The 20,882-nt window shown below is 45.2% G+C and overlaps 1 protein-coding gene across 1 annotated transcript in view; it reads right to left on the reverse strand.

Moving 5' to 3' along the window:
- Window positions 1-739: 739 nt before the first annotated feature.
- LOC137878875 (collagen alpha-1(XXVIII) chain-like) overlaps window positions 740-20,882 on the reverse strand; it is a 35,469-nt gene continuing 15,326 nt past the window's right edge. Inside the window, exons 9-38 of the mRNA XM_068719344.1 lie at window positions 20,769-20,813; window positions 20,594-20,620; window positions 19,980-20,024; window positions 19,853-19,897; window positions 18,779-18,832; window positions 17,486-17,554; window positions 17,318-17,386; window positions 16,116-16,184; window positions 12,472-12,540; window positions 11,490-11,558; window positions 10,652-10,720; window positions 10,407-10,475; window positions 10,245-10,316; window positions 10,079-10,147; window positions 9,882-9,953; window positions 9,664-9,732; window positions 9,114-9,182; window positions 8,665-8,733; window positions 7,258-7,326; window positions 6,816-6,884; window positions 5,736-5,804; window positions 5,565-5,633; window positions 5,386-5,466; window positions 5,256-5,291; window positions 4,800-4,836; window positions 4,052-4,609; window positions 3,126-3,385; window positions 2,826-3,042; window positions 1,925-2,119; window positions 740-1,743 (exon numbers count right to left, since the gene is read on the reverse strand). Coding sequence (XP_068575445.1) covers window positions 1,932-2,119; window positions 2,826-3,042; window positions 3,126-3,385; window positions 4,052-4,609; window positions 4,800-4,836; window positions 5,256-5,291; window positions 5,386-5,466; window positions 5,565-5,633; window positions 5,736-5,804; window positions 6,816-6,884; window positions 7,258-7,326; window positions 8,665-8,733; window positions 9,114-9,182; window positions 9,664-9,732; window positions 9,882-9,953; window positions 10,079-10,147; window positions 10,245-10,316; window positions 10,407-10,475; window positions 10,652-10,720; window positions 11,490-11,558; window positions 12,472-12,540; window positions 16,116-16,184; window positions 17,318-17,386; window positions 17,486-17,554; window positions 18,779-18,832; window positions 19,853-19,897; window positions 19,980-20,024; window positions 20,594-20,620; window positions 20,769-20,813 — 2,772 coding nt within the window. The 3' untranslated portion in view covers window positions 740-1,743; window positions 1,925-1,931. The remainder of the gene's footprint in view (window positions 1,744-1,924; window positions 2,120-2,825; window positions 3,043-3,125; window positions 3,386-4,051; window positions 4,610-4,799; window positions 4,837-5,255; window positions 5,292-5,385; window positions 5,467-5,564; window positions 5,634-5,735; window positions 5,805-6,815; window positions 6,885-7,257; window positions 7,327-8,664; window positions 8,734-9,113; window positions 9,183-9,663; window positions 9,733-9,881; window positions 9,954-10,078; window positions 10,148-10,244; window positions 10,317-10,406; window positions 10,476-10,651; window positions 10,721-11,489; window positions 11,559-12,471; window positions 12,541-16,115; window positions 16,185-17,317; window positions 17,387-17,485; window positions 17,555-18,778; window positions 18,833-19,852; window positions 19,898-19,979; window positions 20,025-20,593; window positions 20,621-20,768; window positions 20,814-20,882) is intronic.

Consider the following 20,882-nt stretch of genomic DNA (forward strand, 5'->3'; position numbering starts at 1 on the left):
ATGTATTCATTTTTGTGGAATATTTAGGGACTGTATGAAAATGATTGGGGCGGGGAGGGGGGGGTGAACCCTATGTTGCTCTTTTTAAAAAAGCACGACCCTTCCCAGCGATATTTTCTTTCAACCCTCTATTGATTGAACATCCTCCACACCAATACCCTAAAATACTGATAACACAACTCCTTTAACCATTAATAATGTAAGAGGAATAAACACTCAATATCTTAATAGAACATTGTTGTTTCCTCAATGCGCGCCAGCAAGATAATTCGATTAGCAATCGCTACATTAATAGTGAAGCTAGCAGTTGCCAAATTTACGGCAAACAAACGATAGCCTCCGTTTACCCAATATTCCAGCCGTTCTTTATGTTTGAACTAAGATGTACTAAACGCTAAGCTCCCATTAAGCTCCCATTTCACGCGTAACGGAATCTGGTGCGAAAGAATACAAACAGTAGAAATGAAGTTTCTTGGCTACAGTTTGGCTAACTGTCAAAAGGCATGCGCAGAACCAATGAGGTTAATAAATGTTCCAAACCATAACGCAACATGTTTCCTATTTCTACACTGTTGAGTAACACAATTGTCAACATGTACTGCTGAACTTGCATCATAATCTAGTCTAGCTTTATATACAGTAAAACTCTGTCATCATGCAAAACAAAAAGAGTAACTGTAAGCTAATAAAATGTCCATACAGTCCCTTGCCATGAATGTGATGCGTTGCACATGCTGTATTAGTTTGGATCAGATTTATTAAAAATGTTTGACATCAAATGTTGTCCATGTAACAGTACAGTATGGGTTGATACAGTCAGTACAGCTGTGTAATGTAGCGACAAACCAGTTGCTCAACAATGGAAGTACAGTTCTAGTGTCTTGCACTGTAGGACCGACTTCAGCGACATCAGCATGTGATACCCAGTAGAGGGCATCAGTTTACTGTCGAACAAAGGCACACAGTTAGTGGTAAGAAAGAAATGCAGTCATGTAAAACACAAAAACATCACATTTTCATTCAGAAAATCAAAAAAAACAACAACAACAACAACAACAACAAAAACATTCAAGCACACACAATTATTCCATGAAGTTACAGAGCATCAGTCATTTTTTGATATGAAAAAAGAACAAACTATATTTTATTATTATAAGTGATGAGAGGCTTCATTTGTGTGTTATTGGCTCTTTGTGGTTATGCACTTTTACACCCTACGGTGGCTGAGTAGAGAAACACAGCTACACTATGTCTTTATGACATATTGACTGACTTATGATTCCGTCTTTGAAAAGGCATTTTTACTGGTCAGTCCACTTTTTTTTTTTTTTTTTTTTTTACAATCTCTGCCTCACTCGCAGACCGCGTATGAAAAACCACGATCATGTCCGAGAGACGCAGGAATCCCTGGGGAAGTGGACGCACAGAGTTAGTGTTCTCATCTGTATTCCTGATTAGGAGCGGCGGAGCTGATATAAAAACACAGAACAGCGGAGGTATCCATCAGAGCTGGGCTCCCTTTCACTGCAATTATAGGAGGACGATTTTACAAGAAGTCGTACAAGAAGGGGGCACAAAGAATGGAAACTGAAATGTAACCGTGATGCGGAACATCGCTGTACATGTATACGCCTGAGGACTGTGCTGAAACTTGACATAACTCTGTGGAAAAATGGCTGGTATTAGCTGCCCCTCCTTGAAGTATTTATAGCAGATGCAAGGCAGATGCCTTCACTCGGCCTCCTGGAAAGAGAGAACATACGAGAGAGAGTCACTACTTTGAAACATTTGGAACCGATAAAGACGTTATGGCCTCATTTTGGCAAAGGAAATTGCAAAAAGAGAAAGAAGAAGAAAGAAACGTTTGACAGGTGTGAGTGATATAAAAGCATTAATGTGGCGGGGATGAGTCATGAGAGCGTACCGGCGGATCAGACGATCACACACGTCCTCTTGCACTCGTTCTCTGTGTCGAAGCGGTTCCTGTTGCCGTTGCAGCCTCCGTACCAGAACTGGGCGCAGGCGTTGGCCTGCTTGTCGTAGTACCAGCGGATGTTATAGTCCCGACACGTGCCCTGGTCCAGGATCAGGCCGCAGCGGGGGTCCAAGGGTACAGTCTCTGCAGGGGGAAAAAAAAAGCAGCCTGTGAGCCCACGAAATCATCCGCACCGCATCAAAAAATAATTGGCCTTCGCTGCTCCTCACCTACGTGACCTCATTACTGAGCCTGTCAATCACAACGCACCTATCACTACCCAGAAGCCACTTCTGCCACAAGTACTCGAAACCTTCTGGATTAATCTATCAAGTGACATCACAGCAGATCTGATCACTGGTCACATTCGATGTTTGATAAATATGGGCCCACAGATGTTTTGAGGGATAAATGAACGCGTCTTTAGGTTAAACCTCAGCTATGATGATCTCTCGTGGTGCTTTAAGTGATTTCTACGAAGCATAGCAGCTGGTTTACACTTAACCACAGGTATTCATATTCAATCTATATTTGATTCAAATCAAATGGAAGGACTGTTTTGAAACGCTCGGAGGAATGATGCCTTTAAAAACACTAATGTAGACGCTATGATGAAATGCGAGCAATGTGTGGCTCGTTTGATTTTAATGGGACCGCCCGAGGAGTCGTTTACTGGAAGCGTCTTCACTTGCTCTCCTTTGTCGATAGTGTTTCTCTGCAATTACTATCAACGTGTTTGTTGTGGACGACGTCTCCGTTCTGTGACGCACGCAGCAGTGTCGCGTCTCTGCACGCGCTGGCTAATGAACGATGCATTATCGAAACGTAGAGGAGCAGAATAGACTCGGACCTTTGGGGAGAGCTGGCCTCGGTGCAGGCTCATGCTGTATGGAGACACCCGAGGACGATGTGGTAATCCTTGTAGAAGAAGAAGAAGAAGAAGACGACGATGAGGAGGAGCCTCGCGTACTGGAGGAGTCCTCTCTGGCAGGAGTTCTGATGACTGAGGTGTTGCTGTTAAATGTGTCCCCGCGTGTCTCGGTGAACACATGCTGCCCCGCTCCGCCCTGACGGTGACAAAAACCAGCAGTGTTAAACAGTTTTAAGACGGTCTCATTTAGAACGTACCGTGCACTCATGTGTCCCGTACATGTCCGGTGCTGGATCCTTTGCTGCCGTGCAGGGCGGTCTCCACCCGGCCTCCGTGGCTGTGAGCGCTGGCGCCGGTGTTGCTGCCGGACTGACGGCCGCTCAGTACTTGCTGCTCCGTCGCGGGCCGGTACCCATAACCACCGACGGCGTAGTTGCCATTCTTGTTGCCATTGTTGCCGTAGCCGTTGGTTATCCTGTTGTATATCAGGGCTCCGTTCTCGTCCTCGCAGAACTGGCTGACCAGCTTGGACTCCAGCGCTGAGAAAGGAAGACACAGAGAGGACAGACGTCAGAGCCAGGGGTCCAGGGTGTGTTGTCTCTGAGGCTTGAAGTGGGTTTTCAATCCTGGCGTGCAATTATAAGACATGTCCTGAGTAGCTGAGACAGTTAACGCATATGACCTGAACAGAAACTAATGACATTCCCATTAAACTCAGATGGTGAATATGATGAATAATATGCCTCCTAAACATCAGCATGTTACCTTCGCCAGTGTTAAAACGCTCCTAGCTCGTTGGGTTTAAGCCTGGGTTGTATATTATATCAAAGATTTGTGACATTAAAGGATCATAAGTGTGTTTTAGTTTGGTTTTAGTTCATTATCTGCAAACCGTACTCTTTACATAACTTCTGATCAGTTTTCAAAGCACTGCATGAGTGAAAACAGCCACTGGATTACTGAAGTATTGACTTTGACAAAAATAATGGAAGGTACAGTTTGACTCTTTTTTTTGCTCTCTTGCTGAGACTTTGATGAGAGAATCCATACCACTCTGATGTCTGCATGCTAGATATGGAGCCAGAGCCAGCAGGTGATTTACGTGCGCCGACATTTCTTCTCCAACACATATGAAGCTAGCGTCCCTGCGCCGTTATTGACGTTAGTTTAACACCAGAACACCACCGGCGATGCGTCTCTCTTACCCGGCAGGGTGTTGAAGTCATCGATGAGGAGCATGTGCTCGGCGTCCGGGTCAGAGGCGATCAGATTGAGCTCTCTCATGAACTCGGCCTGCGTCGGGTCCGACGTGTTCACGATCCCCAGGGCGAACATCTCGATGTTGGCGGAGTGCGCTTCTCGCACGGCTATGTCCAGCTTCACGGGCTCCCGCTTGTCCGTCTGCCCGTCGGTAATCACGATGGCCACTTTGCTGACCCCCACGCGCGAGCTGTAGAAGGCCTCCTGGGTGGCTTTACGGATGGCCGTGCCGGTGTAGGTGCCCTCCCCCATGTATGGGATGTTCCTGATGGCCTGCTTGATGTCCTGTCTGGTGACGTAGCGGGCCAGGTTGAACACCAGCTTCACCTCCAGGCTGTACAGCACCAGGCCAATGCGGGTGGCGTTGCGGCCCACCGTGACTCGGTCCACCAGCGCGTTGACAAAGTTCTTGATGATCTCAAAGTTCTCTGGGCCCACGCTCTCGGAGCTGTCAATGACGAACACCAGCTCCATGGGCCTCTCCTTACACTTGATCCCGCATCCTGGAATCACATCACATCGTATGAGATCACGGCTGGAATGTCACTTTGACGGAGTCTGATCTAATGACTTACAGATAAGACGAGGCCCTGGCTCGGGTTCACAAACGGAATCTTCTCTAATAACAATCTGTGCTGCTAAGTCAATACTGAGGGGTGAAATAAATACTGCAAAGATCACAAGATACTTTACCGCAGATCTCTTTGATCATCCGTATGATGTCCTCTCTCTGAAACGAACACACACCAACACAAGTGAGTGAGTGTATAAATAAACATGAGCGGCAACCGAAAGTCAGCGGTGAAAGAGGTATCCAGATCCTTTACGCGTGTAAAAATAGCAATATCTTTTTCACGCAGCACTTCATCCTTCAGTTTATTAGAAGCGTTCTAATTCAAAATCAAATACATTTGGAGATGAATGCTTTTCACCGGACAGGAAGCGCATGAAAACGTGTCGTCTGAAAAGTAACTAGTAACTAAAGCTGTCAGACAAATGTCAAAAAAGTACTTGAGTATTTGTCTCTGAGATGTAGTGGACAAGTATAAAGTAGCATCAAATGAAAATACAAGTACAAGTACCTCAAATTTGTACTTGAGTAAATGTATTTTAACCGGAAGAAGTATATAAAAGAATGGGAAGACTCACAGTGAGGCCCGCTTCACCTTTGACACCAGGTCGGCCCTGAGGTAAGAATACACGGTAGTTGTATTATTGTCAACGTGGCTGCATTACCCAGACACATACACAATGAATGGACATCATGAGGGCCACTCACAGGATCCCCCGGGGTTCCAGAATCTCCCAATTCTCCTTTGATTCCCTTCAGCCCCCTCTCCCCCGCAGAGCCGCGGTCCCCCTGTCACACGTGGCAACATGTCAGCGATCACAACGTTTCACGGCGTGTGCACACAAGCCCGCATTCACAAGTCCTGCACAACACCGGGGGGGACTCACTTTAGCTCCGGGAAAGCCTTCTCCAGGAATCCCTCTTGGCCCCGTCACACCCTGGGACCCCTGTTCACCCTGAGTCAAACACACGAGTGATCCACTTTGAATGTGCGGGGGCACTTATAGAGCTCTCAAACACATGGACTTCTGTAGGAAGGACAACAATTATTTGCCTACCTTTGGTCCTTGGACTCCTTGTCCTGGTGGCCCTGTTGGCCCTGGAGAGCCAGACCGCCCAGGGTTACCCTGCAGTACAGAGAACACAGTGAGCATCTCATGGGGGGGGGGGGGCTCTCTTACACATTATTGCTTCTATTGCTTCTTCAATACAGCATGATGATCATTTAGTAAATGACGGTCCTACAAAAAAAAGGTATCTTTAGCATTGAAGTATATTAGCATTTGTGGACGGTACCAAATACTACTACATCAGTATTTGACACAAACGACTTTTGTAAATCTTCAAACATCTCTTTGTAACAGAAAGCACCTTGTGACCTTATATACATCAATCAAACCTGAACCTGTCTTGAGTGAACACGTTACAGGCCAGACCAGCCATGTATCCCACATGTGGAACCAATGACTCCTCTTTCTTAGAATAGACATAACATTTATATGAAACAGCCTGTCATATATCCAGGGGGAAAAAAAAGCATTTCAAGGTGAGGATTATCCCCGTCTTATGAACCCGAGTTATGAATTTCTGACACCACCGTTCTCTCAGTGTGGATGAGGGCTGGAGTCTGCCAACAGGACGGCTTTAGCTGAGTCCTCAATTAAATCCTGCCTGACTATGACAGTGGCCGGACCTGCAGAAACACTGGTCTGAAGCCTGCAGGGACTCTGGACGGGGTATTCGGGGACATGAGGGTGTTGCTTCTCATCAGACACGTACGTCTGTGGAGATTCACATTCTGCACCGATGTGTCAGAGCGCTGCGGGGGGGGGGGGGGGGGGGGGAGAAATCGTGATGAATACCCCAAAATAAATGAACTGTCAGCCTTTAGGATGTAAGGCCCCTGTGGTCGGCATGTTCGCGCAAAAGACGAGGCGCTCTTTTCGTTTTCTCCTTTACTCTTGGAACTCTTTGACTACAGCGAAGCCGCAATCCTTCAGAGGACGCGACTCAATCACATCCACTTGGTTGTACGTCGAATGAAAGCACGGCGGGCTTCTGCGCAAGTAAACAGCGTCGCAATCTTGTCCTTGACTCGTGTTTGCAGAAACGGTGAACTCTGAGAAGCTATGAAGTACCAGAGGTCCTTGGAGGCCTTCGCCCGGAGGTCCCGGTAAACCAGGCAACCCTCGGAAACCAACATCCCCCTGCGAAGGACAAAACAGCGGAGATATATAAACGCTTACGACACAGCAATTTACAATCCATCAAACAAATGACTCCCGTGCTGAGCAGAATTGTGCTTCCTTTAATTAGTTTCCTCAAACAAATGACCTCATCTCTTCACTGGAGAAATACTTCCCCCTATCTTCAGTGCGGACTCGCACAAAGCTCTGAAATTGATTTACAAAACTTACAGTATTGGACATTTGCTTTGGCTCAGTTTTCACAGCAGAGGTCATAAACCAGAAGCGTTACTCTACTAAATTCACCTGTATCACATTACATCTTCTCATTTGCCACCGACATGCACTTACTTGACAAACATTTTTGGGGGCTCTGACGGGTTCAAGTTCTCACCTTTGGTCCGGGGACGCCCAGTCCTTCCTGTCCGGGTTCTCCTGGAAGTCCAGGCAGACCAGGAGGGCCCTAAACAGCACAGCACATGGAGGGAGAACACACTCTCAGCGACGGTGAAACGACTCAAGGGATCATTTGACATTTTGCTAGGAAACCGGCGGAGACTCCAGGAAGTTAACAGTCCCGGTCTGACACGTACTGCATCACCCGAAAAAAAAAAAAAAGGTGAACTGTTGTCTTTGTGGGTTTGAGGACCGACTAAACAAAAAGATGGACTGTGTTTAGTAGTGAGCTGTAAATGGGATTTTGTTAATTCAAAGTGGCGATGAAGTTTTTTGCTTCAACTTGTCATTATGAAGTAAATGTTGATCGCATCATGTAATGGCTATGGAGTAATGACATCATCGTCTTTTAGATTGGTTCCCTATAAGCCTCGTGTTCAATATGTAATTCTCTCCAGTTCTGGACCACCGGATACGATCTCCCGTGAAAAATGTAGCCTATGGAAGGAAAACACTGGGTGTTATACTCTGCCTTCATCATACAGTAGCACTGCGATGGTGGTTTCAGATTCTAATTGGGGTTATTCTTGCGGTTGTTTCTTGTTTACGCTATAAAAAGAAGAGCGGGAGCTACGATGAAGCCAGGAGCAGCCAGAAGCAAACATCTAGGTCTGTGTCTGGAACAAAAAAAAAAACTAAATAAAAAAAGTGTATTCCTGGCTGATAGAGTTAGCCATGTCGCTAATGCAAGCTATGCAAGCTAACGCTAACACCGGCATCCAAAATCAAATATATATGATTCATACTTGTTTGATAAAAACCTACCTCTGGAGTTAAAAGAATTGTTTGTTCAATAGAAAGGATTAAGTGAGCTTTAAAGTTGCCGGTACGCAGATTTTGTTACATTGCGACAGAGCCATGCTAGCTGTTTCCCCCTGTTTCCAGTATGTATGCTAAGCTAAGCTAACTGTCTCTCCTGGCTGGAGCTTCGCATTTAAAGAACAGACATAAGAGCTGTATCAATCTTCTCATCAATCTCTGAGCAAAAGAAAAAAACATGTAAATAAACCTGTTCCCCAAAATGATGAACTGTTCCTTTAAATGTCTTCCTCAGGAACCACATATACCCCTACTAGCCCAGATGCAGTTCCTTTGCTCTGTATTGGCCCCTGATTCCCCTACAGTGTCTCCTTGCTATGTTCTTAATTAAGGTAGAGGTTTATGAGGGTCAGGTACTGTAGCTTCTGCTCATAAATGTGGATATATGGCTGGAACTGATGGGTGTAATAAGACAGGTAAAAGACAGATGGATGGACGACAGAATGTAATGTGTGGATGGATGGTATGAATGAACAGATTTACGAGTGGACAAACGGGCACGTCAGTCTCTAAATCAGTTCCTCACCAAGGGGCCGGGAAAGCCGTCTCCTTTGGGACCGAATGGACCTGCTGGGCCTGAATCTCCACGGTCCCCCTACGGCAGACAAATATTCCATTCAGGCGAAGGACACAGAGTGATTTACACATAGATGTTCAAAGCAAAGGAAACATGTGCTTTCTGCTGCTCCCCATCCTTCTGTATTGTGCCATATATCACATTTTGAACAAATGTTGGCGCAAGGACAGCAATGGCAGGATGAATGCGTCCCGTTTTCCCCCCGCCATCGTCTCTCTGGAATGCTGGGACATAATCTTCTTGGATTCTTGGCAGAATGATTACATTCACATAATTGGCTTTCCAAACAGACTGTTGAGCTACGATAGCATGCTTTAGGTGTGTGTTAACAGGTAGACATCCAAGACGTGAGTAACACACTGTTGTGTTTTAGAATAGAGGTTTAGAATGAGCGTTACCTTTGGACCAGGAAGTCCGTAGCCAGTCTCGCCAATCGGACCAGGAGGACCACTTGGGCCAAGATCCCCCTAGAACACACGTTAGCACTAATCAACTCGAGGTTCTAGATGAAGGAAAATATTGTACAAGTTATACAAAACCTGTGAGGAGATTCTAAAACATGATGCATTCTATAAATCACCCAGCAGTCAGGGGAGGTTCTACCAACAAAGGGGCCCTGCGGTTCCCCCCTCCCTTTCCCACTGCTCATCTTGTTTCTCTGATGTCTTAAGATTCAGACTAAAATCTTTCATCCGGAGAGATCCGGTCTCTTTCCATATTTCCGGCGCCAATGTGCTATTTCGCTGATGTACAGTTGGCAGCAGCAACGCGCAGAAAAGACAAACAATGCTCCCGCCAAGACGGCGACAAAGAAAACCAGAAACAGTCGAGATTGTTCCGCATTATTGTCAACTATTTTAAGAAACAATTGAAGGGAGGAGTATGGAGATCATGAAAAACCTTCATCGACGTTTGGAACAATCACAACCATTATCTGGGAGCAGGTACCTTGGGCCCGGAGACGAAGCGGCCCGGTGGACCGGGTAAGCCCCCCCTTCCTTGTGTCCCTGGTTCTCCCTGAAGAAGATTAATGCAAGGCAAGTGGTTCAAATCATTAACTCACATCTCTTCTCACCATTAATGCCCTTCAAGCAGGCAGCGGACAGAGTTTCAACGCAAAAAATATTGACTTATTTAACAGCCAATCAAGCTCAATAGCTCCTCACCTTTGGTCCAGAAGGTCCGGCAATGCCAGGTGGACCCGTCAAGCCCCTTATTCCTCTTTGGCCTTGGTCGCCCTGAAAGATCACATTGGGAATACATTTACTAATCTGATAGCAGCTGTGACGTTCCTCATTATATACAGGTCAGCAAAGTCTAAGACATGCCAAAAAGTAAGCAGGAAGTGTCACTTTTCTTTTACCTTTTCACCCTGGGTGCCGATTCCAGGTGCCCCCTCTGACCCCCTAAACCCTACAGGACCTGGCTCACCCTAAAGACACAAACACACACTTTGTTTATTACTTTCACTGGTTTGATATCGGAGGAGACAGACACATGTAGATACAGCAGGAGGGGATTCAAGCTACCTTCTGTCCAGGGGCTCCGTCCTCCCCCGGCAGACCCGGCAAACCAGACAGCCCCGTTGATCCAGGCTCACCCTGAGGACAGATTCGTGGATGTGTGTTTGGTCAATTGAAGCACTGTAAAAGTATAAACGTTTGCTGCTGATGTGAGTTTTTTTGACTTACCTTAGCTCCAGCGTCTCCGGCCCCTCTCTCTCCTGGGGTGCCGACCTCGCCCGGCAGACCTTGGTCCCCCTGTGGGAGACCAGACAGCATGGCGACTTCATCTCCATCTTATTATACACTTTGCACTGAATGTAGCTTTGAAAGAATATTGCTCCTAGTTTAACAAAAACCCCAACTAAAACATGGTGATGGTGATATCATCACATTAAACGACATTGTGAAGGTGATTGAGTGTATTTACGCACCTTGGATCCAGGGAAGCCCTCTCCTGGTTGGCCTCTGCTCCCTGGTGGCCCCCTTGGTCCTACAACGCCCTACAAGGATTAATGGAGACATTAATAAAAAGAGACATCTATTCAAAATAAAAACTGACACTAAGTCAAAATTGGACGGCTATGGGACTGTATAAAAATGATTGACAGATGGTCAAAGTTTGAAAACCACGTACTGCCCTTGGTTCTTTATAGTTATTAGTCGTTTAACAGAGTCTGCTTGTTACAAAAAGGTTAAACGTGGCATTACTAAGCAAAAAAAGTACGACACTGATTTAGCATTGCACTCCGATAATGATCTCATGATGTTAAAAAAAAGGATCAAAATTGGTGAAGCAGAACCAGAGGTATCGTCCCTTTTCACTACTACACATTCTTCCTTGTCAAAATCTGGTGCTTACATTACCCACAATGCAACTTGGCCAGGGGAAGTTCGGTCTAAGATGGGGAGCTACAGAGGACTGGTAAGCTGGTGAACTATGGCTGTAGCGGAATGAGTCCGAAAATCAGGAAATGAGTCCGAAGTTTTTGCACTTCCTGTTCCTCAATCAATCCGACTGACTTCTTAAGGCTACATCATGTTATATAATCCATCGGTATTTCTATTATTTGGAATTATTCATAAAAAACGGTCAATGAAAAATATTACTAGCGTCAAGAAACATAAGCTTAAGCCTCCTTCCCCACCCCAATCATTTCTGTACAGTCCCTCAAAATGATTTACAATCATGGGATGAAAGAGTAACATGCAAAAGTGTAATTGTACAGCAGTTTTCCGCCAAAGTGGGAGTCATTTCATTCAAGCACTTGCCTTCTCGCCCTGTATTCCTGCTCCTGGGAGGCCGAGGGGCCCTGGAAGACCTGGTGGGCCAAAATCCCCCTGCAGGTTCAGATATGAAGGGACGTTAACGATGATAACAGCGTGTTCGGTGTCGATAGCATGACGGGGCGTCACACTCGGATGCCAACTAGGACATTTCGTGATTTATTGCATGTGGAAAGCACCCAAATGTTCAGGAGGTCGTTTGCCAAGATCCTGTGCGTTTCCTCTTGGCTCAGTCATGGATGTATGAAGCTAAATCCTTTTCATACGCATAAATCCTACGTCGTTTCATCTGTCACATGCAACGCTAACATCATAAACCGCTGACATAAATGCGCAGAGAAGCCCGTAGGCACTGGTTTGTCATTACCACACAAAAACATTACAATTATCCGTGATGAACTTCAACGCCGGGCTACAGTAAAACTGTCAGCAGGATCTCTGCCAGGAACTCCCAGGAAAACAAATCTTTGGTTTAAAAAGACCCACGTTTTGTTCTCTGGGTTCTCATTCATTACCAAATGTCCCGGCGACGCAAACGCGAATCGTGTTAACACATTTTTAAATCATGTCGTGCTCCATCACAGCCTAAAGGATTGGCAGATGGCTGTGAAGATCTGCGCACACATCCTGATTCGAGAGAGAGAGAGAGAGAGAGAGAGAGAGAGAGAGAGAGAGAGAGAGAGAGAGAGAGAGAGAGAGAGAGAGAGAGAGAGAGAGAGAGAGAGAGAGAGCACCGTTCTGTGTTTGTGTGAGCGAGCCAGTGCGGAGCCGTAGCTTTCCCACAGTCCCAAAACTGTGACGCTGCACTCCTCCTACACTGGGCTCTAACCTTGATTCATCACCTGCAGACTGTGACCTCCTATATAACACCACGCTGAATGCATTCAGCGCAGAGGCCGCTGCCAACCCGCAGCGGGCCTTGGTGTCCGTGTGAAGGCGTCTTATTTACAGCCGCTTTGCACTCTACCTTGTCTCCTTTGATTCCGGCGCCCGGCTGTCCTCTGAGCCCCCGCGGCCCGTCCAAGCCTCGCTCCCCCTGCGCAGACGGACAGAAGTTATTGCAACTTGCCTTTTGAAACAGCAGTTATTACGTGAAAACAAAGACAATGGAAGAGCACATGAAGGACAACGGCAGGGCGTCCCTTGATCAGTCACAAGTCAGACATTTTGACTTCTCTTGCATAATCTGATACCCACATGAAGCCACATGTGCTCACTGATTGAGCCTTGGGTAAAAACATTCCTTTTTTAATTCTTGTTTATGTTTACGTCTACATGTCAATCTTGGACTGAAGTCGATGGACAGCACTGTTTACAGTATCCAGACGGTGACATTTCATCGTCGGATAGTTTTGGCACCATCTGTGAGTAAACTGTTACCACAGAAACCAACACAATGCTCTTCAAAGTCACTGTGAGTTACAAGTCTCACATTTGACTGTAAAGACGCCTCAACCCCAACGTGGTTTTCCTGTTGGTTACCACCGTCTGACATTTACTAGATAAACTGATGTAAAGCGTCTCCACAGTTTGTCATCAGAGGGCTGTTTCAACATTCCTCGTCTGAAGGGGGGAGGCTTCTCTGTTCCACCCAGAAATATAATTTAATGTGAGTATGTGAGATGTATGTTCCTCCTAATTGCAAGTAGGACTATCTGCGGATGTGCGGTACTACAGGACACGCTTACTACAAGACACAACCTCAAAGCAGTTGCAGTGTGGTTAAGTTTCAGCGCCTAAACGACTTGTTTGGGTTTAGGAAAAGATCGAGGTTTGGGTTGAAATAAGTAATAAATCCCAAATGTAGTCTTGGAGTACAGTGGGTGTGTCTTGACGTTAAGTGGGCGTATCTTGGAGTACAGTGGGTGTGTCTTGTGGTGAAGTGGGCGTATCTTGGAGTACGGTGGGTGTGTCTTGTGGTGAAGTGGGCGTATCTTGGAGTACAGTGGGTGTGTCTTGTGGTGAAGTGGGCGTATCTTGGAGTACGGTGGGTGTGTCTTGTGGTGAAGTGGGCGTATCTTGGAGTACAGTGGGTGTGTCTTGTGGTGAAGTGGGCGTATCTTGGAGTGCGGTGGGTGTGTCTTGTGGCGAAGTGGGCGTATCTTGGAGTACAGTGGGTGTGTCTTGTGGTGAAGTGGGCGTATCTTGGAGTATGGTGGGTGTGTCTTGTGGTGAAGTGGGCAGGAGACTGCTGTTACCGTCCCCTAGAGAAACCAACATTTTACACGTGGATTTTCAAGTTACGTACGCAAGTTAACTTTTGTAACATACTAATGAAACAAACATACTTATTTGAACTAAATTCATGATATTTCCCTAAACCTAATAAAGTAAGTTTTCGTTAACCATATGTTTAAATCTGAGACCGGGTTCTTGTCAAGTCAAAAATCCAGGGACAGCTTTATCCACCGGCCATAAGTCTTTGAACTTTTAAGCTTATCATCACTGAAACCAAAAACCGAGCTTTTCATTTGTATAAGGAAGTATGCTTTATTTATTTTTTCATATTTGCTTCTATACAGAGGGAGAAAGAGGTGCTTTTAAACTCGTCTCAGTAGTTAGAGTCTCGTGAGGAAAACGAGTATTTTACGTCTCTTAAGATGTGTCTGGAGAGGCTCTGTAAATTTGAAAATCAGAAAAAGCCGGAATAGAAATACAGTTAGGGATTACAACAGTAATCCAAGTTGGCAGCGAGTACAATGAAGTGTGCAGCATAATGTCTGGATGAGTTTTACTCCTCAGAGAATAGAACCTTATGCCCAGGTCATCCAAGGACTTCAGCTACAGTAACAGGCACATAACTACATTGATTAGCATAGTAATTCTGCATTTGCATGTCAAAAAAGCATAGATTTATTATCATAACTCTGCAATCTCATTTTTGCACACAAGCCACGGCGGTAATGATGTGGAAAAAAAGGGGTAATAATGCTGCCGAGCTCCTGTGAATCCGCCGCTTGTCGAGACACGCCATGTGAAGAACGCTCCTTTAGAACATGAACGCCACCTGCGAGTCGGCGGTCAGATCTCCTGCCGAGGAATAAAGGAGCATCCCCCGAGGCCAGTCTAAGGGTACGAGATACACCGCCTCCTGTTCAGGGGTGGAAACTAGTTGGAGAGTCGACACATGATGAATTAGATAAAGGTGTGGGGGAATTGGAAAAAAGTATTCTTTTCACTTGAATTATAGTTACTGAGCCTTCTGACGTAAAGGCACAAAGGGATTACATCTGTGGTTACCTACAAACATTCCACTAACTTAATCACCTTTAATTAAGGCCGACTGTCTGCCTTTATCAAAACAACAAAGGGCTTTGGTGCTGATTGGAGAGCGGTTTGCTCATTTTATAGAGCTGACACGGCATCGGGGCAGATGTTAAAGAATATCTGTGCTGAGTGTTTAATGGACTCGGATATTAAAAAGCATGAAAGGAACTCTGATGGGTGATTTTACACACCTGGAGGGAGATTAACACACAAGCGCAAACATCTACGCCACCTTAAGTCACAGTTTTGCGATGCAACATTTTAGATCGAGGCCCTGTCTACGCAGATGCGCATATATATTTTTGTAAACAGATATTTTTCCCCTCCGTTCGTCCGTCCTCACATGCTTCGTTTTACAAAATCTCCCCGGGCCGTTAGGGGGCGGTGAAGGCTACGGCAACGATGCGCCAAATACCAGAGAAGAAGATTCTGAGCACGGAGTGGGCGTATTTTCCTTACGCAACATTAACAAATCAAGGAATCATAGCTAATTATTTCTTGATTTTTACATATTTGACACCAATTTATTGACAGCCCGGAAACATAATGTCACCGGCATGGAGGCATAAATGTTTTTCCACAGTATTTAGATAAAGGTCACATATATTTACTCTGTCGCTGTGGGCTGAGGTCTTCAATTATTTGGATTTTTCACATTTGAATTATTCATTTATCTGTGGATATCTGGTCTTTTAGGCCTTAAAATGATAAATTTTGAGGATATCGGTCTAAAGTTAGATCTGCAGAACGGCAACTCAGGTCACAATGAGAAGCCACATTCACAGGAAAAATACCAGCTACTACCTTTTAAGATATAAAAATAACAGACAATGAACATGTGTGTGTGTGTGTGTGTGTGTGTGTGTGTGCGCGAGAAAGAGACAACGTATGTGTCTGTGCATCCTGAGGGGAGACAGACACAGGAACAGACTCATTCTTTCCTCTGTCAATGAGTCACTCACTCCGTCACGTCACATGGTATCCTGGCTATTTTCCTGCGCCGCCGCTGCAGCTGCCGCTCTGCACCGGCATGTTCTCAGCGGGAACGATCAAATGGAGCGGATCGCACCATGAGGTAATCGAGAGCCGTAGCTGTGTGTGTGTGTGAACTCATGGAACTTCTGCGTTGCGTTATCATCTCTTGTAATCATTCACATTGTCAATGCCCTGTCATTACACTGTGGAATCTGGAGGCCAGCCGGGGCCTTTGAGCAGGTCAGGGTAGGTGGATGAATTAAAAGTGAATGCATAAAATGGGCGTCAAAAGGTTCAAACCTTTCAACTGCTTCGAGTGCAGGTGTGCCAAGAAAAACTGCAGCAGCATGATAGGAGACACAAACTCACCTTTGGTCCAGGGAGACCTTCGCCTATCTGTCCTCTCTCTCCTTGGACTCCCTGTGGCCCTTGAGGCCCCTGAGTGAAACAAAACGATGCAAATGACCACTGGAAATTCAGCTCTTTAACAATGGACTGTTTGCTGAATGAACGCTGACACTCCATTTTCCAAAACCAAACACAACAGCAAAAGAGTGTTTGTCTAGTGTTAGCATGCGCGGCTAACTGTCTTAATACTTACAGTAGTAACCTAGCGTTACTGCCAAAGTCATAGGCGGATTATGAGACAACGGGGCGCGTAAGGCCCCACCAGCTCTCCTACCAAAGAGCAACACACACTTTAGAGTTGTGCATTCTCTTTTTGTTGCTTTTTAGTGTGTATTTGTGGTCATTTGGTGTCTCTTTGTAGTCATCCTGAGTGTCTTTGTAGTCGTTTTGTGTGTCATTGTGGTTGTTCTATCCTTTTTCAGTTGTTTTGAGTCTCTTCATGTCTTTTTGGAGTTGTTTTGCATCTCTTAGCAGTCTTTTTGGAGTTGTTTTGAGTCTCTTCATGTCTTTTTGGAGTTGTTTTGTATTTCTTTGTGGTCATTTTGAGCCTCTACCTGTTACCTCTAGCCTCTTTGAGTGACATTTTATAGGTGAAGGCAACGAGGCAGGGATCATTTCATCGCTCAACACTACACCTGGCATTCTATTGGGGGGGGGGGGGGGGGGGGATTTTGACAGGGTTGTTGCGCAAAAAAAATGTGAGTGTGAGTGTGAGCAGAAGGGCTGATACTGGATCGCAGGAAATCTGTGCAAGCAACAATATATCTGAGTGCAAGCATACGAGCAGGGACTATTTGAGTGTGAGGACAGGGTTTTGAGGGAAAATCTGAATTTGAAATCAATGAGTCATGCTATCAAATTGAAAGGCCACGCACTTGGATAAAGAGAGGAGAAAAGCTCCATAGTTCAGGATCATATCATTGTTCATATCATTTAATAACTAAATTAGTTTTTGGGGTGACAGGTTAGGTTAGAATAGTCTCTGTTCATGACGAAATCAAAGACCCGCTGTTTCAAAAATGACAATGAATTTTGATGATAGGATCTCCCATGTTATTATCATAAATTGCATTTGTGACAGGTATACAGTAGCATCAGTAACCGGGTGCTGGGGCTTAGCGAAGGGTCCAATACTGTATGAGGTGTGTGTGCTTCTCACTCACCGGTAGTCCGTGCTCGCCAAGTCCCCGAGGACCAGGAGGCCCCGTTTGACCCTGGTAACCGACATCACCCTGTGGAGCGTAAGGGGGTGTGATGAGAGCACGAACAGGGTGAGACACAGGTGGATTATTATGGACTCATGACTTAAACAATATGGAGTCAGACTTTACCTTGGGCCCCGGAAGGCCGATCCCTGTTTCCCCTTGGATTCCAGGTGGCCCAGAAAGTCCCCTTTCCCCCTATAAAAAGACAGGCAGTGACAGACATGTGCACAAACACACCGCTTTGTTAGTCTGATTTCTGGGTTCAAAGCCTCACTTTGACCCGATGGGACATCAGTAGAGCTGTCCAGATTTGCCGATGACCAAAACCAGGTTCTCCCACTCTTTTCCTAATATTTAGCTCTTTTAAAAAGGGGGTTAAGACATGTGCTATGGGGCACCTTCATTCCTCCAGTCAGGACTCTATTCTTAAAGAATGTAATTATTCATTCCCGAGGCCGTAAATCACGGCAATAGTGTGCAGCATGAAGGCACGCGAGAGGCGTGAAGAGGGTGTGGAAATGTTAGCAGGCGCATACCGGCACCTTTTTTTTTTTCATTTCCCTTGCCCTTTCAAGCAAGTTGGGACAATGTTTAAAGCCAGACATTAGTCTGCCATTCAGGGGATATAGAATGACAGCCAGACAATCAGCGTGAACATTCTTCCAAAAATAATTAAGGAGGGAACACTTGGCGGGGAGTGAGGGCTCATGGCGGAATTGGCAGCTATAAAAGACGAGAAAGGGGGCTTAAAAAGTAGGAACGGACAAATAGGCTGACAAGGTAATAACAGATGAGGTGACTAAAGAGGGGTTTCAAATCTTCTACCGGTGATGGATCATAACTCACAAACAAGAGTTCAAATGTATGGTCATCCGATCAGTTTGTAGGGCTCTTGACATTACTTGAGGTTAGTTACAGTAGACATATACAGTATACCTGTGATAAATGGATTTCATCTGAATGCATTTCAAATGACAACTTCCAGGATGCAGCCTGACTCTGAGGAAACCCGTCATGTGTTTTACTTTATATTCTTCCACATGCAGCAACGCATTTCACTTTTCACCAGTCCAGTCCACAGGTAACAAGGTTGTTCAATATCTTTGTGCTGATGAATCTGCTGACATGGAATCCCCTTTCATACAACTATGAAAGAGGCTTAATTCAAACCAGACCGGAAAAACACATAAAACCCTGTATCCTTCAGATATGCATCTGGTTTTGGAAAAGGGGAAAGGCCAGTCTTCGGCACAAAGGGAATGCACTCAAGTGTAAAGGAAGGACCAGTCGGAAGGGAGGACGTTTGATTTACTTCTTTCTGAGTTTCCTTTTGTACTTGAACACTTCCCAGATTTCAAAGGTTTGGTTCAAGCGCGGCAAAACGTGATTTCAAAGGCATCAAGACTGAGGGATACTTACTTTTTTACCCATTGCGCCTTCAGGTCCGTTATCGCCAGGTGGACCAAGCGTACCCTGAATCGTGGATAAATGTGTGAGGGTTACACATGGGTGTTATAAAGTAGCAGTTAATGTAGATTATCAAGGATCAGACTAGCCTATTGCTTGTACTAGTGACCTGGCGTTACCCCCAAGGCAAAGGAGCGCACCATTAGCTCACCACGTTATTTGTGGAGTTACAAGTCACGTTTGAAACATGTATTTTCAGGACAGGAACACCCACTGAGATGGAGCTAAGATGCTAATACTACTATATCAGAGTTCAGGCTAACGTTAGTGGCTACTTAATACGGCATTATGTTTCCCAAACTCATTGGTGAGTCTTCGTCCTCAGAGCGTTTTCTTTAGTTAAAGTGAGTTTACAAGGTTATGTTACAATGGATACAATTTTTGACATGTTTGTATTCTTAATATTGAACTGTAGCGCAACGGCTAGCTACTCTACAACCCAAAAACAATGCTAATCCTTACTACTTATTGCCGCGAACATGTAGCTTTAGCCTCAGTCATAGCATTATATCACAGTTTCTATCACAATGTGGCCAGCAAACACTGTGGTTGTCTGCCATCAAAGCTATTGCTGTTGGCTCAGGTTAGCAGTCTGAGTGAACAAATCGTCAGTTTAATGTAGAAGTGAGATAGAAAAGCCTCCGCAGACGAAACGCTGCAGGGTTGAGGAGAGAAGAAGGTTGTCTGACAATCATATTTAAGACCCTTTTGCAGATCTCTTGCTTTACAAACATGTGGGCTGGAAACATTGAAGTCAGCTGGAGACTAAGTTTTAAACTGAAACACAGAGCTAGTGTTAATTAGCTAGCGAGCTACAGCTGATAAAATCGTCTCGCAAGAGTTTCAGAAGACAAAATCTACAAATCAAAGACGCATTGTTCGATATACTATCGATTCAGAGCGGTAAATCTGTCTCATGGTAAAATGCACATGCTAGAATGGCGGTAGATGTAGCAGCAATAACTAACGGGGCACGGGGCTCAGCAAAGGGTCCACTGGATTCTATGACAGAAGAAAGAACTTCACCTGAAGTCCACGATTTCCTCTTGGCCCAATGGTACCTTCAGGACCCTAGAAAATAGGAGTTGCTTAAAATTCATGATCTTCATCTTAAAGAGGTCTTAAGTTCTTACAACATTAAAGGGAAACATACTCTGTCTCCCTTGATTCCAGGTGTGCCACACTCCCCTCTCTCTCCCTGTAAGAGAAGGAAAAAGCAGTTAAGTGAAGTCCTTTGCACAGCATTTCGTTTTCAGTTTGCATAAATTCAAGTTAATAACAGAGTTAATATCCCAGCTGCTGGTGTGACATGGGATTTACGTAATTAAATTCCTTTAAAAGAAAAGCCACGGGTGGCCGTGACTAAGTGGAGAGCAGGGCTGCCTTTCAATCAGAGAGTCGTCGGTTCGATCCCCGGCTCCAGCTCCGCTAGTCTCATGTCAACGTGTCCTTGAGCAAGACACTTAACCCCAAAATTGCTCCCGTGAGTTGCTTTGGATAAAAGCGTCTGCTAAATGACTGTAATATAATATAATATAATAATAGAATATAAGTAACTCGAGATACTTGCGGACAGGCTTGACATTGAACACAGATGAAAAGAGGAGAAATAAATGACATGTTACCTTTCAAGGCACTTTATCAGGTCTGGAAAACATAATTCTCCAGAGTATCTCACGGTTGCAGATTTTCCATGAGCGTGGGAACCCGATACTTTGACAAACCACGGGCGCATATACATAGACTTCAGCAGAATCCATACTATACCTTCTCTCCTTTGTATCCCGACTTTCCCTGTGTGTACAAAACATTCTTGTTAATTCAGAAAGAGACAGGCAACAACAAAAACACATAGAACGCGGAACAAGACTCGTCTCTGTTCCTTGAAGAGCAATGATTAATGTGAGAATCTTAACAACCTGATCTAAGGCCCTCAGCTCACCTCGGATCCTTCCCGACCCGGAAGTCCACTGAGCCCACCCTCACCCTACAGGAAAGAGGGATTTTAGTTGAACGGGGGAAAACCTCTTGGTTTGCCCCAGCAATATATTGAACT

This window comes from Cebidichthys violaceus, unplaced genomic scaffold (assembly GCF_023349555.1).
Source record: "Cebidichthys violaceus isolate CVI_PGR_0920_01 unplaced genomic scaffold, fCebVio1.0.p SCAF_24, whole genome shotgun sequence".
NCBI lineage: Eukaryota > Metazoa > Chordata > Actinopteri > Perciformes > Stichaeidae > Cebidichthys > Cebidichthys violaceus.